The sequence below is a fragment of the Eucyclogobius newberryi genome, unplaced genomic scaffold (genome assembly GCF_026437365.1).
Source record: "Eucyclogobius newberryi isolate DKJ021-1_F unplaced genomic scaffold, fEucNew1.0.hap1 SCAF_3, whole genome shotgun sequence".
Classification (NCBI taxonomy): domain Eukaryota; kingdom Metazoa; phylum Chordata; class Actinopteri; order Gobiiformes; family Gobiidae; genus Eucyclogobius; species Eucyclogobius newberryi.
The window spans coordinates 40,667,960-40,686,653 of record NW_027315945.1 but is presented as its reverse complement, the minus strand read 5'-3'; the positions used below and the strand labels follow the sequence as shown (position 1 = coordinate 40,686,653).

The 18,694-nt window shown below is 50.3% G+C and overlaps 2 protein-coding genes across 2 annotated transcripts; one reads left to right on the top strand and one right to left on the bottom strand.

Moving 5' to 3' along the window:
- Window positions 1-4,095: 4,095 nt before the first annotated feature.
- Window positions 4,096-14,730, bottom strand: dek (DEK proto-oncogene). Its single transcript, XM_072461286.1, has 12 exons — window positions 14,670-14,730; window positions 13,339-13,543; window positions 12,496-12,594; window positions 12,215-12,324; window positions 11,054-11,148; window positions 10,857-10,980; window positions 9,590-9,970; window positions 6,187-6,315; window positions 5,981-6,062; window positions 4,764-4,906; window positions 4,462-4,530; window positions 4,096-4,230 (listed from the first exon to the last, which is right to left on the bottom strand). The coding sequence occupies exons 2-12, from the start codon at window positions 13,454-13,456 to the stop codon at window positions 4,219-4,221; spliced, it is 1,362 nt and encodes a 453-aa protein (XP_072317387.1). The 5' UTR covers window positions 13,457-13,543; window positions 14,670-14,730; the 3' UTR covers window positions 4,096-4,218.
- A 9-nt stretch (window positions 14,731-14,739) lies between these two features.
- Window positions 14,740-18,248, top strand: LOC140374621 (uncharacterized). The gene is made up of 2 exons (XM_072461549.1): window positions 14,740-14,836; window positions 15,991-18,248. The coding sequence occupies exons 1-2, from the start codon at window positions 14,740-14,742 to the stop codon at window positions 17,661-17,663; spliced, it is 1,770 nt and encodes a 589-aa protein (XP_072317650.1). The 3' UTR covers window positions 17,664-18,248.
- The last annotated feature ends 446 nt before the right edge of the window (window positions 18,249-18,694 follow it).

Below are 18,694 nucleotides of genomic sequence, written 5' to 3'. Positions count from 1 at the left end.
GTGTGTCTGCAGCGCCCCCTGGAGGACGCTCTCATGTGTGTGCAGCGCCCCCTGGAGGACGCTCACGTGTGTCTGCAGCGCCCCTTGGAGGACGCTCTCGTGTGTCTGCAGCGCCCCCTGGAGGACGTTCACATGTGTGTGCAGCGCCCCCTGGAGGACGCTCACATGTGTCTGCAGCGTCCCCTGGAGGACGCTCAAGTGTGTGTGCAGCGCCCCCTGGAGGACGCTCACGTGTGTGTGCAGCGCCCCCTGGAGTACGCTCACGTGTGTGTGCAGCGCCCCCTGGAGGACGCTCACGTGTGTGTGCAGCGCCCCCTCGAGGACGCTCACATGTATGTGCAGCGCCCCCTGGAGGACGCTCACATGTGTGTGCAGCGCCCCCTGGAGGACGCTCACATGTGTGTGCAGCGCCCCCTGGAGGACGCTCACATGCTTTTGCAGCGCCCCCTGGAGGACGCTCACATGTGTCTGCAGCGCCCCCTGGAGGACGTTCACATGTATGTGCAGCGCCCCCTGGAGGACGCTCACGTGTGTCTGCAGCGCCCCCTGGAGGACGCTCACGTGTGTCTGCAGCGCCCCCTGGAGGACGCTCTCGTGTGTCTGCAGCGCCCCCTGGAGGACGCTCTCATGTGTGTGCAGCGCCCCCTGGAGGACGCTCACATGTGTGTGCAGCGCCCCCTGGAGGACGCTCACATGTGTGTGCAGCGCCCCCTGGAGGACGCTCACATGTATGTGCAGCGCCCCCTGGAGGACACTCACATGTATGTGCAGCGCCCCCTGGAGGACACTCACATGTGTCTGCAGCGCCCCCTGGAGGACGCTCACGTGTGTCTGCAGCGCCCCCTGGAGGACGCTCACGTGTGTCTGCAGCGCCCCCTGGAGGACGCTCACATGTGTCTGCAGCGCCCCCTGGAGGACGCTCACATATATGTGCAGCGCCCCCTGGAGGACACTCACGTGTGTCTGCAGCGCCCCCTGGAGGACGCTCACGTGTGTCTGCAGCGCCCCCTGGAGGACGCTCTCATGTGTGTGCAGCGCCCCCTGGAGGACGCTCACGTGTGTCTGCAGCGCCCCCTGGAGGACGCTCTCATGTGTCTGCAGCGCCCCCTGGAGGACGCTCACGTGTATCCGCAGCGCCCCCTGGAGGACGCTCACATGTGTCTGCAGCGCCCCCTGGAGGACGCTCACATGTGTCTGCAGCGCCCCCTGGAGGACGCTCTGATGTGTCTGCAGCGCCCCCTGGAGGACGCTCACGTGTGGCTGCAGCGCCCCCTGGAGGACGCTCTCGTGTGTCTGCAGCGCACCCTGGAGGACGCTCTCATGTGTGTGCAGCGCCCCCTGGAGGACACTCACATGTGTCTGCAGCGCCCCCTGGAGGACGCTCTCATGTGTGTGCAGCGCCCCCTGGAGGACGCTCAAATGTGTCTGCAGCGCCCCCTGGAGGACGCTCACATGTATGTGCAGCGCCCCCTGGAGGACGCTCACATGTGTGTGCAGCGCCCCCTGGAGGACACTCACATGTGTCTGCAGCGCCCCCTGGAGGACGCTCACGTGTGTCTGCAGCGCCCCCTGGAGGACGCTCACTGGTGTGTGCAGCGCCCCCTGGAGGACGCTCACGTGTGTCTGCAGTGCCCCCTGGAGGACGCTCACTGGTGTGTGCAGCGCCCCCTGGAGGACGCTCACGTGTGTGTGCAGCGCCCCCTTGAGGACGCTCACGTGTGTGTGCAGCGCCCCCTGGAGGACGCTCACATGTGTGTGCAGCGCCCCCTGGAGGACGCTCACATGTGTCTGCAGCGCCCCCTGGAGGACGCTCACTGGTGTGTGCAGCGCCCCCTGGAGGACGCTCACATGTGTCTGCAGCGCCCCCTGGAGGACGCTCACGTGTGTGTGCAGCGCCCCCTGGAGGACGCTCACATGTGTGTGCAGCGCCCCCTGGAGGACGCTCACATGTGTGTGCAGCGCCCCCTGGAGGACGCTCACATGTGTGTGCAGCGCCCCCTGGAGGACGCTCACATGTGTGTGCAGCGCCCCCTGGAGGACGCTCACATGTGTCTGCAGCGCCCCCTGGAGGACGCTCACATGTGTCTGCAGCGCCCCCTGGAGGACGCTCTAATGTGTCTGCAGCGCCCCCTGGAGGACGCTCACGTGTGTCTGCAGCGCCCCCTGGAGGACGCTCACATGTGTCTGCAGCGCCCCCTGGAGGACGCTCACATGTGTCTGCAGCGCCCCCTGGAGGACGCTCTAATGTGTCTGCAGCGCCCCCTGGAGGACGCTCACGTGTGTCTGCAGCGCCCCCTGGAGGACGCTCACGTGTGTCTGCAGCGCCCCCTGGAGGACGCTCAAATGTGTCTGCAGCGCCCCCTGGAGGACGCTCACATGTATGTGCAGCGCCCCCTGGAGGACGCTCACGTGTGTGTGCAGCGCCCCCTGGAGGACGCTCACGTGTGTGTGCAGCGCCCCCTGGAGGACGCTCACATGCTTTTGCAGCGCCCCCTGGAGGACGCTCACATGTGTCTGCAGCGCCCCCTGGAGGACGCTCACATGTGTCTGCAGCGCCCCCTGGAGGACGCTCACGTGTGTCTGCAGCGCCCCCTGGAGGACGCTCTCATGTGTCTGCAGCGCCCCCTGGAGGACACTCACATGTGTCTGCAGCGCCCCCTGGAGGACACTCACATGTGTGTGCAGCGCCCCCTGGAGGACGCTCACATGTGTCTGCAGCGCCCCCTGGAGGACGCTCTAATGTGTCTGCAGCGCCCCCTGGAGGACGCTCACGTGTGGCTGCAGCGCCCCCTGGAGGACACTCACGTGTGTCTTCAGCGCCCCCTGGAGGACACTCACGTGTGTCTTCAGCGCCCCCTGGAGGACACTCACATATATGTGCAGCGCCCCCTGGAGGACGCTCTCATGTGTGTGCAGCGCCCCCTGGAGGACGCTCTCATGTGTGTGCAGCGCCCCCTGGAGGACGCTCTCATGTGTGTGCAGCGCCCCCTGGAGGACGCTCTCATGTGTGTGCAGCGCCCCCTGGAGGACGCTCATGTTTAATCTCTGCAGAGACATAACGTCCGACAAAAACTCCCACAAAGTTCACATTATGTCACAGAAAACACTTCACATCGTGTTTTATTGTTAAATGTTTCTATTCTCACCATCAGGACGTCATTTATTCACATTTTCATGAGAAATAACTGTTTACAACTGTATTTCAGCGAGAAAAATAACTAGGTAAAAACACATATTGGGCTTGAGGTGCCCACGGTCGATGGCAGGGGCAGTGGGGTCCATCGCACTGGAAAGATACGAAAACGGTCAGTCAGCGTGAGTTTGATCTTAGGCAAAGCAGTCGCTCAGTGAAGCTCGCAAAGTGGAGCCCCAGAACACACAAGCTCAAAGGAGGTGAGGGAGGGAGAGGAAGAGAGGGGGAAAGAGAGAAGTGGAGACAGGTTGTTGGTATGAGCCGAAGGAAAGTGACTCTCAAAGTTTCTAGCCCCTCCCCCGAGTGTTACCATGGAGATTATCTCACTAATAAATGTTATAATTCTTAAAAGAGCTACAATGAGGGGCTAATAAGCATATTTTTATATTATTTAATCCATTTGTGGCCATTTGCTTTTTAAATTATTCTGCAGTAATAAAGAGAGGGGAAGTTAATTGTTATTTACAAATAAATAAATGTTGCAGCGACAGCGTGAAGCCAAATAAAAGACATCCATAAAACACACTTTGCTTCACTAACATATCTGGGGGGCGGAGGGTGGGGGGGGGGGGGTTTCTTCTTCCTAGGAGAGGGGCTTATCAGAAAATTATTGAGAAGTTGCTACAGCCTAATTATGGATAAACAAATAAAAACCGGTTTGATACTGACAATAAAAATAATACTAAATTATACAATAACTTACAGCTATAGTAGCTCTTCGGGCTTTGTCTAGTGAGGCTTGACTGCAGTGCACTTTAGAGACCATTAGATGGACGTCATCACTAGTTTGTGAGCAATAAAAACATTAAAAAACTAAAACAAGTTTATTAAAACTGAAAACCGAACAGATTTTCAAAAATATTTTTTTTTATCAAAACAAACATATTTACATTCTGTTTTTAACCTCGTGGAACAAGCGCAGCGCAAACACACGAGCGACATTTTACACAACATGAAGAGCAAAACTATTCAGACCGGACGAAGCCTCAACGAAGCCCCGCCCGACCGGACGAAGCCCAGCGCGGTCATGTGATCAGCTGCAAGAGAAAAACATGATAAAATGTCAGAATTTTATTTAAATAATGTGAATTAAGTCATACATTTGGTAAATAGCCACTTTGAATATGTTTTATGTAAAGACATCGAATAAAACACATTCTCTTCTGTCAAAACGGGTCAAATGTTGAATATGTTTAAGCTGCAACGACACAGTATTCTCACTCTCTGCTCCTTCAGCTTTATTCTCAAGTGAAGGTCAAGTCACTCACAGATTTCACCGTCTGTTTGATGAAATCCTTTTTACTGCTCAAGTCGTGTTCTGAATGAGCTTCAAAAACCTGCAGCAGACAAAGAGTTACAACAGTTACAGGAGGAGGAGCAAGAGGAGAAGCAAGAGGAGGAACAAGAGGAGGGGCAGGGGCAAGAGGAGCAGTAGTACGGGCAGTAGTACGGGCAGTAGTACGGGCAGTAGTACGGGCAGTAGTACGGGCAGTAGTACGGGCAGTAGTACGGGCAGTAGTACGGGCAGTAGTACGGGCAGTAGTACGGGCAGTAGTACGGGCAGTAGTACCTTCTGGCAGATCTGCTTCATGGTCAGCTCCTCCAGGTCAGCCTCCTTCAGTAAATTCTGCACCGTTTCCTTCAGCTGTTCATCACTCGGAGTTTTCTTCACCATTTTACTGAGCGGCTCGTCTTCATCAGAGCTGTCGTCCACTAGAACACACAACACAGGGCTCAACGCTGAGGGCCCAACGCTGAGGGCTCCACACAGAGGGCTCCACACAGAGGGCTCCACACAGAGGGCTCCACAGAGAGGGCTCCACAGAGAGGGCTCCACAGAGAGGGCTCCACAGAGAGGGCTCCACAGAGAGGGCTCCACAGAGAGGGCTCCACAGAGGGCTCCACACAGAGGGCTCCACAGAGAGGGCTCTACACAGAGGGCTCCACACAGAGGGCTCCACAGAGAGGGCTCCACAGAGAGGGCTCCACACAGAGGGCTCTACACAGAGGGCTCCACAGAGAGGGCTCTACACAGAGGGCTCCACACAGAGGGCTCTACACAGAGGGCTCCACAGAGAGGGCTCTACACAGAGGGCTCCACACAGAGGGCTCCACAGAGAGGGCTCCACAGAGAGGGCCCAACGCTGAGGGCTCCACACAGAGGGCTCCACACAGAGGGCTCTACACAGAGGGCTCCACAGAGAGGGCTCTACACAGAGGGCTCCACACAGAGGGCTCCACAGAGAGGGCTCCACAGAGAGGGCTCCACAGAGGGCTCCACACAGAGGGCTCCACAGAGAGGGCTCTACACAGAGGGCTCCACACAGAGGGCTCCACACAGAGGGCTCCACACAGAGGGCTCCACACAGAGGGCTCTACACAGAGGGCTCCACAGAGAGGGCTTCACACAGAGGGCTCCACACAGAGGGCTCCACACAGGGCTCCACACAGAGGGCTCCACAGAGAGGGCTCCACAGAGAGGGCTCCACAGTTAGGGCTCTACACAGAGGGCTCCACACAGAGGGCTCCACACAGAGGGCTCTACACAGAGGGCTCTACACAGAGGGCTCCACACAGAGGGCTCCACAGAGAGGGCTCCACAGAGAGGGCTCCAGAGAGGGCTCCACACAGAGGGCTCCACACAGAGGGCTCCACACAGAGGGCTCCACACAGAGGGCTCCACAGAGAGGGCTCCACAGTTAGGGCTCTACACAGAGGGCTCCACAGAGAGGGCTCCACAGAGAGGGCTCTACACAGAGGGCTCCACACTCGCAGCTCTATATTTACCTGTGGTGCTGGTTGTTTTTCTGTTGCTGCTGCTGTCGGCTTTCTTCGTCTTTGCCGCTGGTTTGGACTTTTTCTTTTGCGGCTGAAAAGGAGAAAATGCAGAGTGAAACCCAGAGGAGACAGAATAATCACCCTGCCCCGCCCCCTGACCTGGCCCCGCCCCCTGACCTGGCCCCGCCCCCTGACCTGGCCCCGCCCGCTCTCACCTCGTCCTCGTCGCTCTCAGACTCAGAGTCCGTCTCGTCTTTCCTGCTTCTCTTTTTCACAGGTTTCTTGAGACTCTTTTGTTTTTTGGCTGGAGTCGTCTTCTTCACTCGAGCTTTAGGTTTGGGCAACTGAAACGAGATCACATGACCTGAGATAAACCAGGTCTAAACTAGAGTTAAACCAGGTCTAAACTAGAGTTACACCAGGTCTAAACTAGAGTTACACCAGGTCTAAACTAGAGTTACACCAGGTCTAAACTAGAGTTACACCAGGTCTAAACTAGAGATAAACCAGGTCTAAACTAGAGATAAACCAGGTCTAAACTAGAGTTAAACCAGGTCTAAACTAGAGTTACACCAGGTCTAAACTAGAGTTAAACCAGGTCTAAACTAGAGTTAAACCAGGTCTAAACTAGAGATAAACCAGGTCTAAACTAGCGTTACACCAGGTCTAAACTAGAGTTACACCAGGTCTAAACTAGAGTTACACCAGGTCTAAACTAGAGTTAAACCAGGTCTAAACTAGAGATAAACCAGGTCTAAACTAGAGTTACACCAGGTCTAAACTAGAGTTACACCAGGTCTAAACTAGAGTTAAACCAGGTCTAAACTAGAGATAAACCAGGTCTAAACTAGAGATAAACCAGGTCTAAACTAGCGTTACACCAGGTCTAAACTAGAGTTACACCAGGTCTAAACTAGAGTTAAACCAGGTCTAAACTAGAGTTAAACCAGGTCTAAACTAGAGTTACACCAGGTCTAAACTAGAGTTAAACCAGGTCTAAACTAGAGATAAACCAGGTCTAAACTAGAGATAAACCAGGTCTAAACTAGAGTTAAACCAGGTCTAAACTAGAGTTACACCAGGTCTAAACTAGAGTTACACCAGGTCTAAACTAGAGTTAAACCAGGTCTAAACTAGAGATAAACCAGGTCTAAACTAGAGATAAACCAGGTCTAAACTAGCGTTACACCAGGTCTAAACTAGAGTTACACCAGGTCTAAACTAGAGTTACACCAGGTCTAAACTAGAGTTACACCAGGTCTAAACTAGAGTTAAACCAGGTCTAAACTAGAGTTAAACCAGGTCTAAACTAGAGTTACACCAGGTCTAAACTAGAGTTACACCAGGTCTAAACTAGAGTTACACCAGGTCTAAACTAGAGTTACACCAGGTCTAAACTAGAGTTACACCAGGTCTAAACTAGAGTTAAACCAGGTCTAAACTAGAGTTAAACCAGGTCTAAACTAGAGTTACACCAGGTCTAAACTAGAGTTAAACCAGGTCTAAACTAGAGTTAAACCAGGTCTAAACTAGAGTTACACCAGGTCTAAACTAGAGTTAAACCAGGTCTAAACTAGAGTTAAACCAGGTCTAAACTAGAGATAAACCAGGTCTAAACTAGCGTTACACCAGGTCTAAACTAGAGTTACACCAGGTCTAAACTAGAGTTAAACCAGGTCTAAACTAGAGTTACACCAGGTCTAAACTAGAGTTAAACCAGGTCTAAACTAGAGTTACACCAGGTCTAAACTAGAGTTAAACCAGGTCTAAACTAGAGTTACACCAGGTCTAAACTAGAGTTAAACCAGGTCTAAACTAGAGTTACACCAGGTCTAAACTAGAGTTACACCAGGTCTAAACTAGAGTTACACCAGGTCTAAACTAGAGTTAAACCAGGTCTAAACTAGAGTTACACCAGGTCTAAACTAGAGTTAAACCAGGTCTAAACTAGAGTTACACCAGGTCTAAACTAGAGTTAAACCAGGTCTAAACTAGAGTTAAACCAGGTCTAAACTAGAGTTACACCAGGTCTAAACTAGAGTTACACCAGGTCTAAACTAGAGTTACACCAGGTCTAAACTAGAGTTAAACCAGGTCTAAACTAGAGATAAACCAGGTCTAAACTAGAGTTACACCAGGTCTAAACTAGAGTTACACCAGGTCTAAACTAGAGTTACACCAGGTCTAAACTAGAGTTACACCAGGTCTAAACTAGAGTTAAACCAGGTCTAAACTAGAGATAAACCAGGTCTAAACTAGAGTTAAACCAGGTCTAAACTAGAGATAAACCAGGTCTAAACTAGAGTTACACCAGGTCTAAACTAGAGTTACACCAGGTCTAAACTAGAGTTACACCAGGTCTAAACTAGAGTTAAACCAGGTCTAAACTAGAGATAAACCAGGTCTAAACTAGAGTTACACCAGGTCTAAACTAGAGTTACACCAGGTCTAAACTAGAGTTACACCAGGTCTAAACTAGAGATAAACCAGGTCTAAACTAGAGTTAAACCAGGTCTAAACTAGAGATAAACCAGGTCTAAACTAGAGTTACACCAGGTCTAAACTAGAGTTAAACCAGGTCTAAACTAGAGATAAACCAGGTCTAAACTAGAGTTACACCAGGTCTAAACTAGAGTTACACCAGGTCTAAACTAGAGTTACACCAGGTCTAAACTAGAGTTACACCAGGTCTAAACTAGTTACACCAGGTCTAAACTAGAGTTACACCAGGTCTAAACTAGAGTTACACCAGGTCTAAACTAGAGTTACACCAGGTCTAAACTAGAGTTAAACCAGGTCTAAACTAGAGTTACACCAGGTCTAAACTAGAGTTACACCAGGTCTAAACTAGTTACACCAGGTCTAAACTAGTTACACCAGGTCTAAACTAGTTACACCAGGTCTAAACTAGAGTTAAACCAGGTCTAAACTAGAGATAAACCAGGTCTAAACTAGAGATAAACCAGGTCTAAACTACCAGGTCTAAACTAGGGATAAACCAGGTCTAAACTAGAGTTAAACCAGGTCTAAACTAGAGTTACACCAGGTCTAAACTAGAGTTACACCAGGTCTAAACTAGAGTTACACCAGGTCTAAACTAGAGTTACACCAGGTCTAAACTAGAGATAAACCAGGTCTAAACTAGAGTTACACCAGGTCTAAACTAGAGTTACACCAGGTCTAAACTAGAGTTACACCAGGTCTAAACTAGAGATAAACCAGGTCTAAACTAGAGTTACACCAGGTCTAAACTAGAGTTACACCAGGTCTAAACTAGTTACACCAGGTCTAAACTAGAGTTAAACCAGGTCTAAACTAGAGATAAACCAGGTCTAAACTAGAGTTACACCAGGTCTAAACTACCAGGTCTAAACTAGAGTTACACCAGGTCTAAACTAGGGATAAACCAGGTCTAAACTAGAGTTAAACCAGGTCTAAACTAGAGATAAACCAGGTCTAAACTAGAGTTACACCAGGTCTAAACTAGAGTTAAACTAGGTCTAAACTAGAGTTAAACCAGGTCTAAAGTAGAGATAAACCAGGTCTAAACTAGAGATAAACCAGGTCTAAACTAGAGATAAACCAGGTCTAAACTAGAGATAAACCAGGTCTGCTTACCGCCGCCTCCTCTTCCTCCTCAGACTGCCCCTCTTCCTCCCGCTTGTCTCCAGACTCAGCCTCAGACTCGGCCTTGGATCCGGCCTCAGACCCGTCAGATTCCGCCTCAGACCCGTCAGATTCCGCCTCAGACCCGTCAGATTCCGCCTCAGACCCGTCAGATTCCGCCGCAGTCGTCTTCTCCTCGCCTTCGTCCTCGTCGTCGCTGCTCGAGTCCATGACGATGGCCTTGGACTTGGACCCGGACTTGGACTTCTTTGGGCTGGAGGTGGAGCTGGGCTTTTGTTTGCTGCTGCTGCGTTTCTTTGAGCTCTTTTTGGGTTTGGAGTCGTCGCCCGAAAGGTTTTTCTTGGAGCGTTTCTTCTTCTTCATCGGCACTCGCTAAAGAAGAAACAGATATTTGAACATTGACACGAGATACCTCGCTCCGGGTCAGCTCGTCTCTGTCCCCTCGCTCCGGGTCGGCTCGTCTCTGTCCCCTCGCTCCGGGTCGGCTCGTCTCTGTCCCCTCGCTCCGGGTCGGCTCGTCTCTGTCCCCTCGCTCCGGGTCGGCTCGTCTCTACTGTCCCCTCGCTTCGGCTCGTCTCTACTGTCCCCTCGCTTCGGCTCGTCTCTACTGTCCCCTCGCTTCGGCTCGTCTCTACTGTCCCCTCGCTTCGGCTCGTCTCTACTGTCCCCTCGCTTCGGCTCGTCTCTACTGTCCCCTCGCTCCGGGTCGGCTCGTCTCTACTGTCCCCTGGCTCCGCTTCGGCCCGTCTCTACTGTCCCCTCGCTTCGGCCCGTCTCTACTGTCCCCTCGCTTCGGCTCGTCTCTGTCCCCTCGCTCCGGCTCGTCTCTGTCCCCTCGCTCCGGCTCGTCTCTGCCCCTCGCTCCGGCTCCTCTCTGCCCCTCGCTCCGGCTCCTCTCTGTCCCTCGCTCCGGCTCCTCTCTGTCCCTCGCTCCGGCTCCTCTCTGTCCCTCGCTCCGGCTCCTCTCTGTCCCTCGTTCCGGGTCGTCCCTGTCCCTCGCTCAGGGTCGTCCCTGTCCCTCGCTCAGGGTCGTCCCTGTCCCTCGCTCAGGGTCGTCCCTGTCCCTCGCTCAGGGTCGTCCCTGTCCCTCGCTCCGGGTCGTCCCTGTCCCTCGCTCCGGGTTGTCCCTGTCCCTCGCTCCCGGTCCTCTCTGTCCCTCGCTCCGGGTCGTCCCTGTCCCTCGCTCCGGGTCGTCCCTGTCCCTCGCTCCCGGTCCTCTCTGTCCCTCGCTCCGGGTCGTTTGCGTGTGAACTCTGACCTTTCCGCTGCTTTTGGGCGACACCAGAAAGGCCATGATCCGGTCGACCAGATCCGAGTGCGTTCCTTTCTTCTCCAGGTCCAGAACCTCACACATCAACTTCAGCTTGGTGTTGGTGAAGTTCCTGAAACACAACACGGTGACAGTCTTGAGCATGAAGAGATCTAAACATGGATTCTTCGACAGACACAACTCACTTCTGGAGTTTGTCTCGTTTCTTGGTGAACTGTTCACTGTCGGAGTCGAAGGGAAAACCGTTAAACTGACGGATGTTCTTCTTTATCAGCGATGACTGAGAAAACAAAAGCACTTCATTTACTTCTCTATAAAACGCATAAACCCGTTTGTTGAACATTGTTCCATGAACGATTCAGAGCTGCGAGTGATCGGATCCAGAAAATATAGAAAGGTTTTTATACGCAAGATATGTTTACATATGGCTCTAGAGCAGTGTCGGTTTACATATGGCTCTAGAGCAGTGTCGGTTTACATATGGCTCTAGAGCAGTGTCGGTTTACATATGGCTCTAGAGCAGTGTCGGTGTGTTTACATATGGCTCTAGAGCAGTGTGTGTTTACATATGGCTCTAGAGCAGTGTCAGTGTGTGTTTACATATGGCTCTAGAGCAGTGTCGGTGTGTTTACATATGGCTCTAGAGCGGCGTCGGTGTGTGTTTACATATGGCTCTAGAGCAGCGTCGGTGTGTGTGTGTTTACATATGGCTCTAGAGCGGTGTGTGTGTTTACATATGGCTCTAGAGCAGTGTCAGTGTGTGTTTACATATGGCTCTAGAGCAGTGTCGGTGTGTGTTTACATATGGCTCTAGAGCAATGTCGGTGTGTGTTTACATATGGCTCTAGAGCAGTGTCGGTGTGTGTTTACATATGGCTCTAGAGCAGTGTCGGTGTGTGTTTACATATGGCTCTAGAGCAGTGTCGGTGTGTGTTTACATTTGGCTCTAGAGCAGTGTCGGTGTGTGTTTACATATGGCTCTAGAGCAGTGTCGGTGTGTGTTTACATTTGGCTCTAGAGCAGTGTCGGTGTGTGTTTACATATGGCTCTAGAGCAGTGTCGGTGTGTGTTTACATTTGGCTCTAGAGCAGTGTCGTTGTGTGTTTACATATGGCTCTAGAGCAGTGTCGGTGTGTGTTTACATATGGCTCTAGAGCAGTGTCGGTGTGTGTTTACATATGGCTCTAGAGCAGTGTCGGTGTGTGTTTACATATGGCTCTAGAGCAGTGTCGGTGTGTGTTTACATTTGGCTCTAGAGCAGTGTCGGTGTGTGTTTACATATGGCTCTAGAGCAGTGTCGGTGTGTGTTTACATATGGCTCTAGAGCTGGTGCGTCTGGAGCGTACTTTTCCGCGGCGGTCGAACATCAGGCTGTGCAGTGGCACCAGGTCGGCCGTCTTTATCTTGTTGAGCTGGTGAAGAGTGCGAGGCAGGTCGCCCAGTTTCTCTCCACTTCCTGGAACAGCACGACCACAAGGGGGCGTGTTTGAGTATTTACACACGGCATTTTGAAATGAAAGGCTACGGTTTAGGAACAGTAACGTTGTGACAGTGATTATGTTTAATATCCCGTCCTTAAAGCGGAGAAACCCGGCGCCCTAAAGCGGTAAAAGAGCGAGGCTGTCACCGTCTCCGATGCTCAGTTTGGGCGTCTTCTTGGGAGCCTGGATGTCCAAACGCTCCACGCTTTTCTTCGCTCGTTTGCCTTGGACAATCTCGCCAACGCCTGGAGAAAGAGAGGCCAGAGTCACACGGGACACGCCCTGCACGCTTTAACCGGCGGGTCAGAGCGCTCTTCACCCGGCGGGTCAGAGCGCTCTTCACCCGGCGGGTCAGAGCGCTCTTCACCCGGCGGGTCAGAGCGCTCTTCACCCGGCGGGTCAGAGCGCTCTTCACCCGGCGGGTCAGAGCGCTCTTCACCCGGCGGGTCAGAGCGCTCTTTACCCGGCGGGTCAGAGCGCTCTTTACCCGCCGGGTCAGCGCTCTGCCAGTCACACGGGACACTTTTACGTCAGTCATATATTTGTACTGCAGTAACAGTCTGGCTTATAAGTCAGATGTTGCGTCCAAACTGTTCTTCTTTATTGCAACATCAGGACAGTTCTATTGCACTTGACTGCGAAACACCAGACAAACAAACAAACACCAGACACAAACAAACACCAGACACAAACAAACACCAGACAGACAAACAAACACCAGACACAAACAAACACCAGACACAAACAAACACCAGACAGACAAACAAACACCAGAAACAAACAAACACCAGACAGACAAACGTGAGACAAACGCGAGACAAACACAATGAGACGTTCAGACACAAATTCTTCTGACTGTAACTTCTAAACACATGAACTCAGGAGGATCAAAAGTCTGGGCTCTGAACACCACAAGAGCTAAACGTTCAGTAGATGAAAGTTTCTTCCTCCGATGACTTCTTCTGATGAAACACGAGTAGAAGCTTTACCCCAGAGTGAAGACTTGTCTGGGCTGGACATCGCTTTCTCTGAAGACTCTGGTTTGTGTTCAGATTCTTCTGCAGACGCCGCCGAGCTGTCCATGGCCTCCTCTGCTGCATCACTCATGGCTCCTCTGTGGATCCTCTGCGGATCCTCTGTGGATCCTCTGTGGATCCTCTGTGGATCCTCTGTGGATCCTCTGCGTGTTCTTCACTGGAGACACAAGGAAAAGCATTAAAAAGAGAAGCAGAGACTGATCCAGGAGCCACAAACCAGGACTAAACAAAAAGAATCAGATAATAGAACGTCCTCTACAAAGAACCAAACGTCATGTCTTTCTTGAGATCTACAAACCGGTTCTGACATCTATTGGTTCATATTCTAGCCGTGTTTGCGGTTTGAGGGTGAAGAGACTAAAACTATACTATAAATTTTAGTTAATGTGTGTACTTCACTGTACACGGCTCTACTGTGGTGGGACATGAGGCTCCTGCTGCGTGTGCCCGGGGGGCATCGTGCCGGCTCACATTCCCACCCATGAAGCACGAGACTCATTCAGACTCTACAAACATCAATGGAATTTCATGGACTAATTTCACTGCCGCGTTGTGTCTTTTCTAGCCCATCTTCTTTTAATTATGGACCGCCTTGTGTCTGAAATAAACTTATTAATTTATATATGGATAAAGACCTGAGATTATCAGGTCACAAAGTAAATGCGACTACAAAAAAATATTGTGAACATTTTAGAAGCTTTAGTTAATTCAGTTGTCTATCTGTTTGTGTCACATTTACCTTTATTTTGTCTTTCAGACAGTTCAGTTTTGTACAGTTTGTCACAAAAGTGAGAGAGAGTGAGAAATGAAATACAAATGAAGCATTTCGCCGTTGAATGATTTGAAGCTGCTTCAAAGACACTTTCACAGCAGCAGCTCCGCTTTTTCACTTCACGTCAACTTTGGAAATAGTTCACATAATCGCACAAACTAATCAGTAATTCGCGCGCTTTTCCGCCTCGGACTTTTTACACTTTTATCCCATTAAATTAGAAAATAAACACATGTTTACAAATGACTTTGACCCGCAGTGTTTAGTCTAAAGGCGGAAGTGTTCAAAAGAGCTCCACAAACTGAAGAAAAAAGCGCCATTTATCCCGTGCTAAGGGAAGCTAATGCTAACTCCGGTGCTAGCTTACCGCGGCGTTTCCTTTAGCATTAGTTTGAGCTTCTTTTTGGGGATTAAATGGTATAAAACGTGGGGTTGCCCGTGGTTACCGTCTGTCACATTCGTCTGGAGCCTGCGCTTGATTCGTACAAAGCGTTTAAAGCTGAAAAAGTACCGTATTTCCAGATTGTTTTGGTCCGTGTGTCGCTGCTGCGCCGCGTCAGATCGGCGTTTGAAATTCTAAGATGGCGGTTTATCCAGGGGGCGGGGCTTGTGAGGTTAACTCGGGAGCTGATTGGACACATGTGATGACGTGTGCCTCGGTGGGTTTTGACCCAGGAAGTAAAAGGAACGTTTACTTCCTGGGTCAAAACCCAGAGTTTCTGAAGAGCGCAGACGCTTTCTCGCTCGCTCCAGCTGGATATCGCTGCTTTCCTCATTTATTTAGCTTTTTAATCATTTTTTTCTCTTCCAAATATTTTTGGTTATGACTTTTTAAAAGGAATAATCGAGGATTTTTCGCCGATTTGAGAACTCAAGCGACTTAGTCTCTTTATAAAAGGTGCGCACACTTCGCTGCTACACGCGGTTTGTTTATTAGCGCGAGGATCGCATCGTAAGTAAGTACATTTCATTTGTATCGCACCTTTCACAGACAGAAGTCACAAAGTGCTTCACAGTGTGTGAAATGTGGGCCCTTCTATTTGTGCGGGTCAAGATCCTCGCTGCAGAGTTCTGGGCCGGCCGCAGAGAGTTCTGGGCCGGCCGGCCGCAGAGAGTTCTGGGCCGGCCGCAGAGAGTTCTGGGCCGGCCGCAGAGAGTTCTGGACGAGAGAGCTCCTTCTTGTTTAAACAGGAAAACAAACTATTACAATCGTCTAAATGTGAAGAGACAAAAGCATGAATTGGGATGCGCAGGTGACGCTCGACCGCACGCGGTGATCTAGAGCGCCTCCGCACGCAGAGCGCCGTCTGGCGTAAATTATGGCATAACGTCAGACGGCGTTTAAAGCGCCGCTTTATTTTGTAAAAGCGTCGGAAAAAACGCTGCGATACACATATTGGCTTCCCATAACGTTCACTTTTTTTACACCCCCGGACAAAATTATTTGGACGCGGTGTTTTCAAATCCTGTCTAAAAGCCTGCCGGCATATCAACCACACATGCACAACCAGGGAAACGTGCTGCTATGGGAACGAGGCTGCAGGTCATTGAGGTCAATTTGATCATATCATCAGTAATCGGCGAGAAAGCCTGAATCCTTTTGTTGATCGATTGGTAATGCCTTTCACTCACCACTAGGGGTTTTCTGTGTTTCTTGAGAGACTTGAGGCAGAGCTGATCCCTTAGGGGCTTTTATTTGTTCTGAAATATCTTATTAGTGGAATTGTTTTTATGATTTGTGTTCTGTCGAGTCTTTCCTTTGCCCCAGGTCGCCCCTGTAAAAGAGCTCTCCATCTCAGTGGGTTTCTTACCTGGTTGTTTCTCTCCTGCAGGTGTTCAGGTGGAGCCCGGTCCTGCAGGTGTTCAGGTGGAGCCCGGTCCTGCAGGTATTCAGGTGGAGCCCGGTCCTGCAGGTGTTCAGGTGGAGCCCGGTCCTGCAGGTGTTCAGGTGGAGCCTGGTCCTGCAGGTGTTCAGGTGGAGCCCGGTCCTGCAGGTTTTAGTATGGAGCCTTGTCCTGCAGTTGTTAAAGAGGAGCCCGGTCTTGCAGGTGTGCAGGAGGAGCCCAGAGTGAAGCAGGAATTAGAGAGAGAGATTCCTCAGATTAAAGAGGAAACAGAGGAACTGAGATTAGAAACTCCAGACATTATTATTAGTAATGTATTTTCACTGTGTGATGCTAAAACTGACCATTCAGCGGACAAACCTTTCAGTTGTGCAGTCCATGGTAAAACCTCTAATATAAAAGAACAAAAACAGCACAAAAGAGAAAAGCATTTCCACTCAGAGGAACAACGAGAGCACAAAGAGACACAGGGAGAGCAGTGTGGAGGAGAAGCAGACATCAGCATAGACCCTCAGTTACACTCAGCCACTGAGGAAGACACTGAGAACTCATCTGACATTGACAGTGCTGAAGACTGGGAACCTTCAGCCAGAAGTTCAACTGTACAGATGGAGACAGAGGCTGATGGAGACCACGGCAATCAAGTCCAGATAAAAGACACAAGTACAACTGCACGCAACTCAGGTCTATTCAGCAAATACAAGTGTGGAGAGGAGAGCAGAGCCACTGTCACAGAGGGACACGTGTCAGGGACTGAAGGAGGAGCAGGAGAGAAGAAACACAAGTGTTCTGTTTGTCAGAAAAGGTTAACAACTAAACAAAAGCTAGAAACACACGCCAGAATCCACACAGGAGAGAGACCTTACAGCTGTTCAGTCTGTGAGAAAACATTCGCATGTAAAAGTATTCTCAGCAGTCACATGAACACTCACACTGGAGATAGACCCTTCAGCTGTCCATTCTGTAATAAAACATTTACCCGTAAAGCCCATCTCAACGACCACACGACCACCCACACTGGAGAGAAACCTTACAGCTGTTCAGTCTGTAAGAAAATATTTGCCCATAATGGCAATCTCAACAAACACATGGTCACTCACACCGGAGAGAGACCTTACAGTTGTTCAGTCTGTAAGAAAACATTTGCCCATAATAGCAATCTCAACAAACACATGGTCACTCACACCGGAGAGAGACCTTACAGTTGTTCAGTCTGTAAGAAATCATTTACCCAAAACGTTGCTCTCAGCCGCCACATGACCACTCACACTGGAGAAAGACCTTACAGCTGTTCAGTCTGTAAGAAAACATTTGCCTACAAAAGTACTTTCAACAACCACATGGCCATTCACACTGGAGAAAGTCTATACAGCTGTTCAGTTTGTAAGAAAATGTTAACACATAAAAGTTCTCTCAATGACCACATGACCATTCACACTGGCGAGAGACCTTACAGCTGCTCAGTTTGTAAGAAAACATTTGTCCGAAACAGTCATCTCAACATCCACATGGCCTCTCACACTGGAGGAAGACCTTACAGCTGCTCTGTCTGTAAGCAAACATTTACCCAAAAAGGTAGTCTCAGCGCCCACACGCGCCGTCACAGAGACCGAGCAGAACGTTCTGACACTGAACAGGAACCTTCAGCTGAGTTCTCCTGAGGAACCAGAACCAGGTCCTCCACCAGAACACCTGACCAGAAGAACCAGAACCAGAAAAGGTTTATTGGTATCGTCAATGAACAAAAGTCACAAACATAGGAACTTCTCTTTGGTGATTCGATGCAACACAAAACAATGAAGAAGTCATAATGATAAACTATTCAGGGGAGTGGCCTCCTGCTTGAGGGGAGTGGCCTCCTGCAGAGATTGAAGTCTGCAGCCAATCACCTTCTCAGCAGAGGGCGCTGTAGTCTCTGTTTGTCCCTGTCTGTGGCTGCAGCGAACTACACAGTGATGGAGGAGGTGAGGATGGACTCAATGATGGCATCCGTGATGGTTGTTCTGTCTCTTTTGGAGCTGATATGGTTGTGATGATGTGTGTACGTGTCAGTTTGTGTAAAAATAATTGTATTGTCATTTTTCTGAGGATGAGGGACGAAGACCTTTGTCAGGGAAAGTGATTATTTACTGTGCACGAGTCAATAAAGAAAGACAAACTCTGTTATATTTCATTATTTCTTGGTCATTGTTTGCAGAAATTCCACGACATCAGTCTGTGCCAGTTTCACGCAGACTTGGACAAGGATTTAGGGGGAACGTGATGTGACAGTGAGGATTTATTTTAAATTGTCCAAATAGACTTTGAGCTGAGTACAGACACAGTAACAGGTCCAACGCAGCGCAAAGAGCTTTAAAGGACAATTCATACTTGATAAGAAGGAATAAGTCTGTTCGTTTACCTCGTGCTGCCAGAACAAGATCAAACTTTGGCTGAGTTGAGAGATTGTGGAGAGAGGAGTGTAGTAAGATATAATGCTTAATGTTTTATCTGTCACATATTCACAGAAAAACGAGCCAAACGAGGAAGCAAAACGCAATGACACAGATGGAGCGCGAGCGTACGAGCTGTGGTCAGCGTTTTATAACCCGTCCAAACCGGCTCCGCTCTCTCCTCGAATATAAAACACACGGGTTAATATAGGTCTAAACAACATAAACATGCACTATTGCATCTATTATTAACGCTAGTT

What these genes read in the sequence shown, in the direction of transcription:
- LOC140374621 (XM_072461549.1), top strand. Translation starts at nt 14,740, where the DNA reads ATGGCGGTTTATCCAGGGGGCGGGGCTTGTGAGGTTAACTCGGGAGCT. An exon ending in GGTGGGTTTTGACCCAGGAA is followed by an intron (nt 14,837 to 15,990) that starts GTAAAAGGAACG and finishes TCTCTCCTGCAG; the next exon opens with GTGTTCAGGTGGAGCCCGGT.
- dek (XM_072461286.1), bottom strand. Translation starts at nt 13,456, where the DNA reads ATGAGTGATGCAGCAGAGGAGGCCATGGACAGCTCGGCGGCGTCTGCA. An exon ending in AAACGAGACAAACTCCAGAA is followed by an intron (nt 10,981 to 11,053) that starts GTGAGTTGTGTC and finishes GTTGTGTTTCAG; the next exon opens with GAACTTCACCAACACCAAGC. An exon ending in CGCCCAAAAGCAGCGGAAAG is followed by an intron (nt 9,971 to 10,856) that starts GTCAGAGTTCAC and finishes TTTCTTCTTTAG; the next exon opens with CGAGTGCCGATGAAGAAGAA.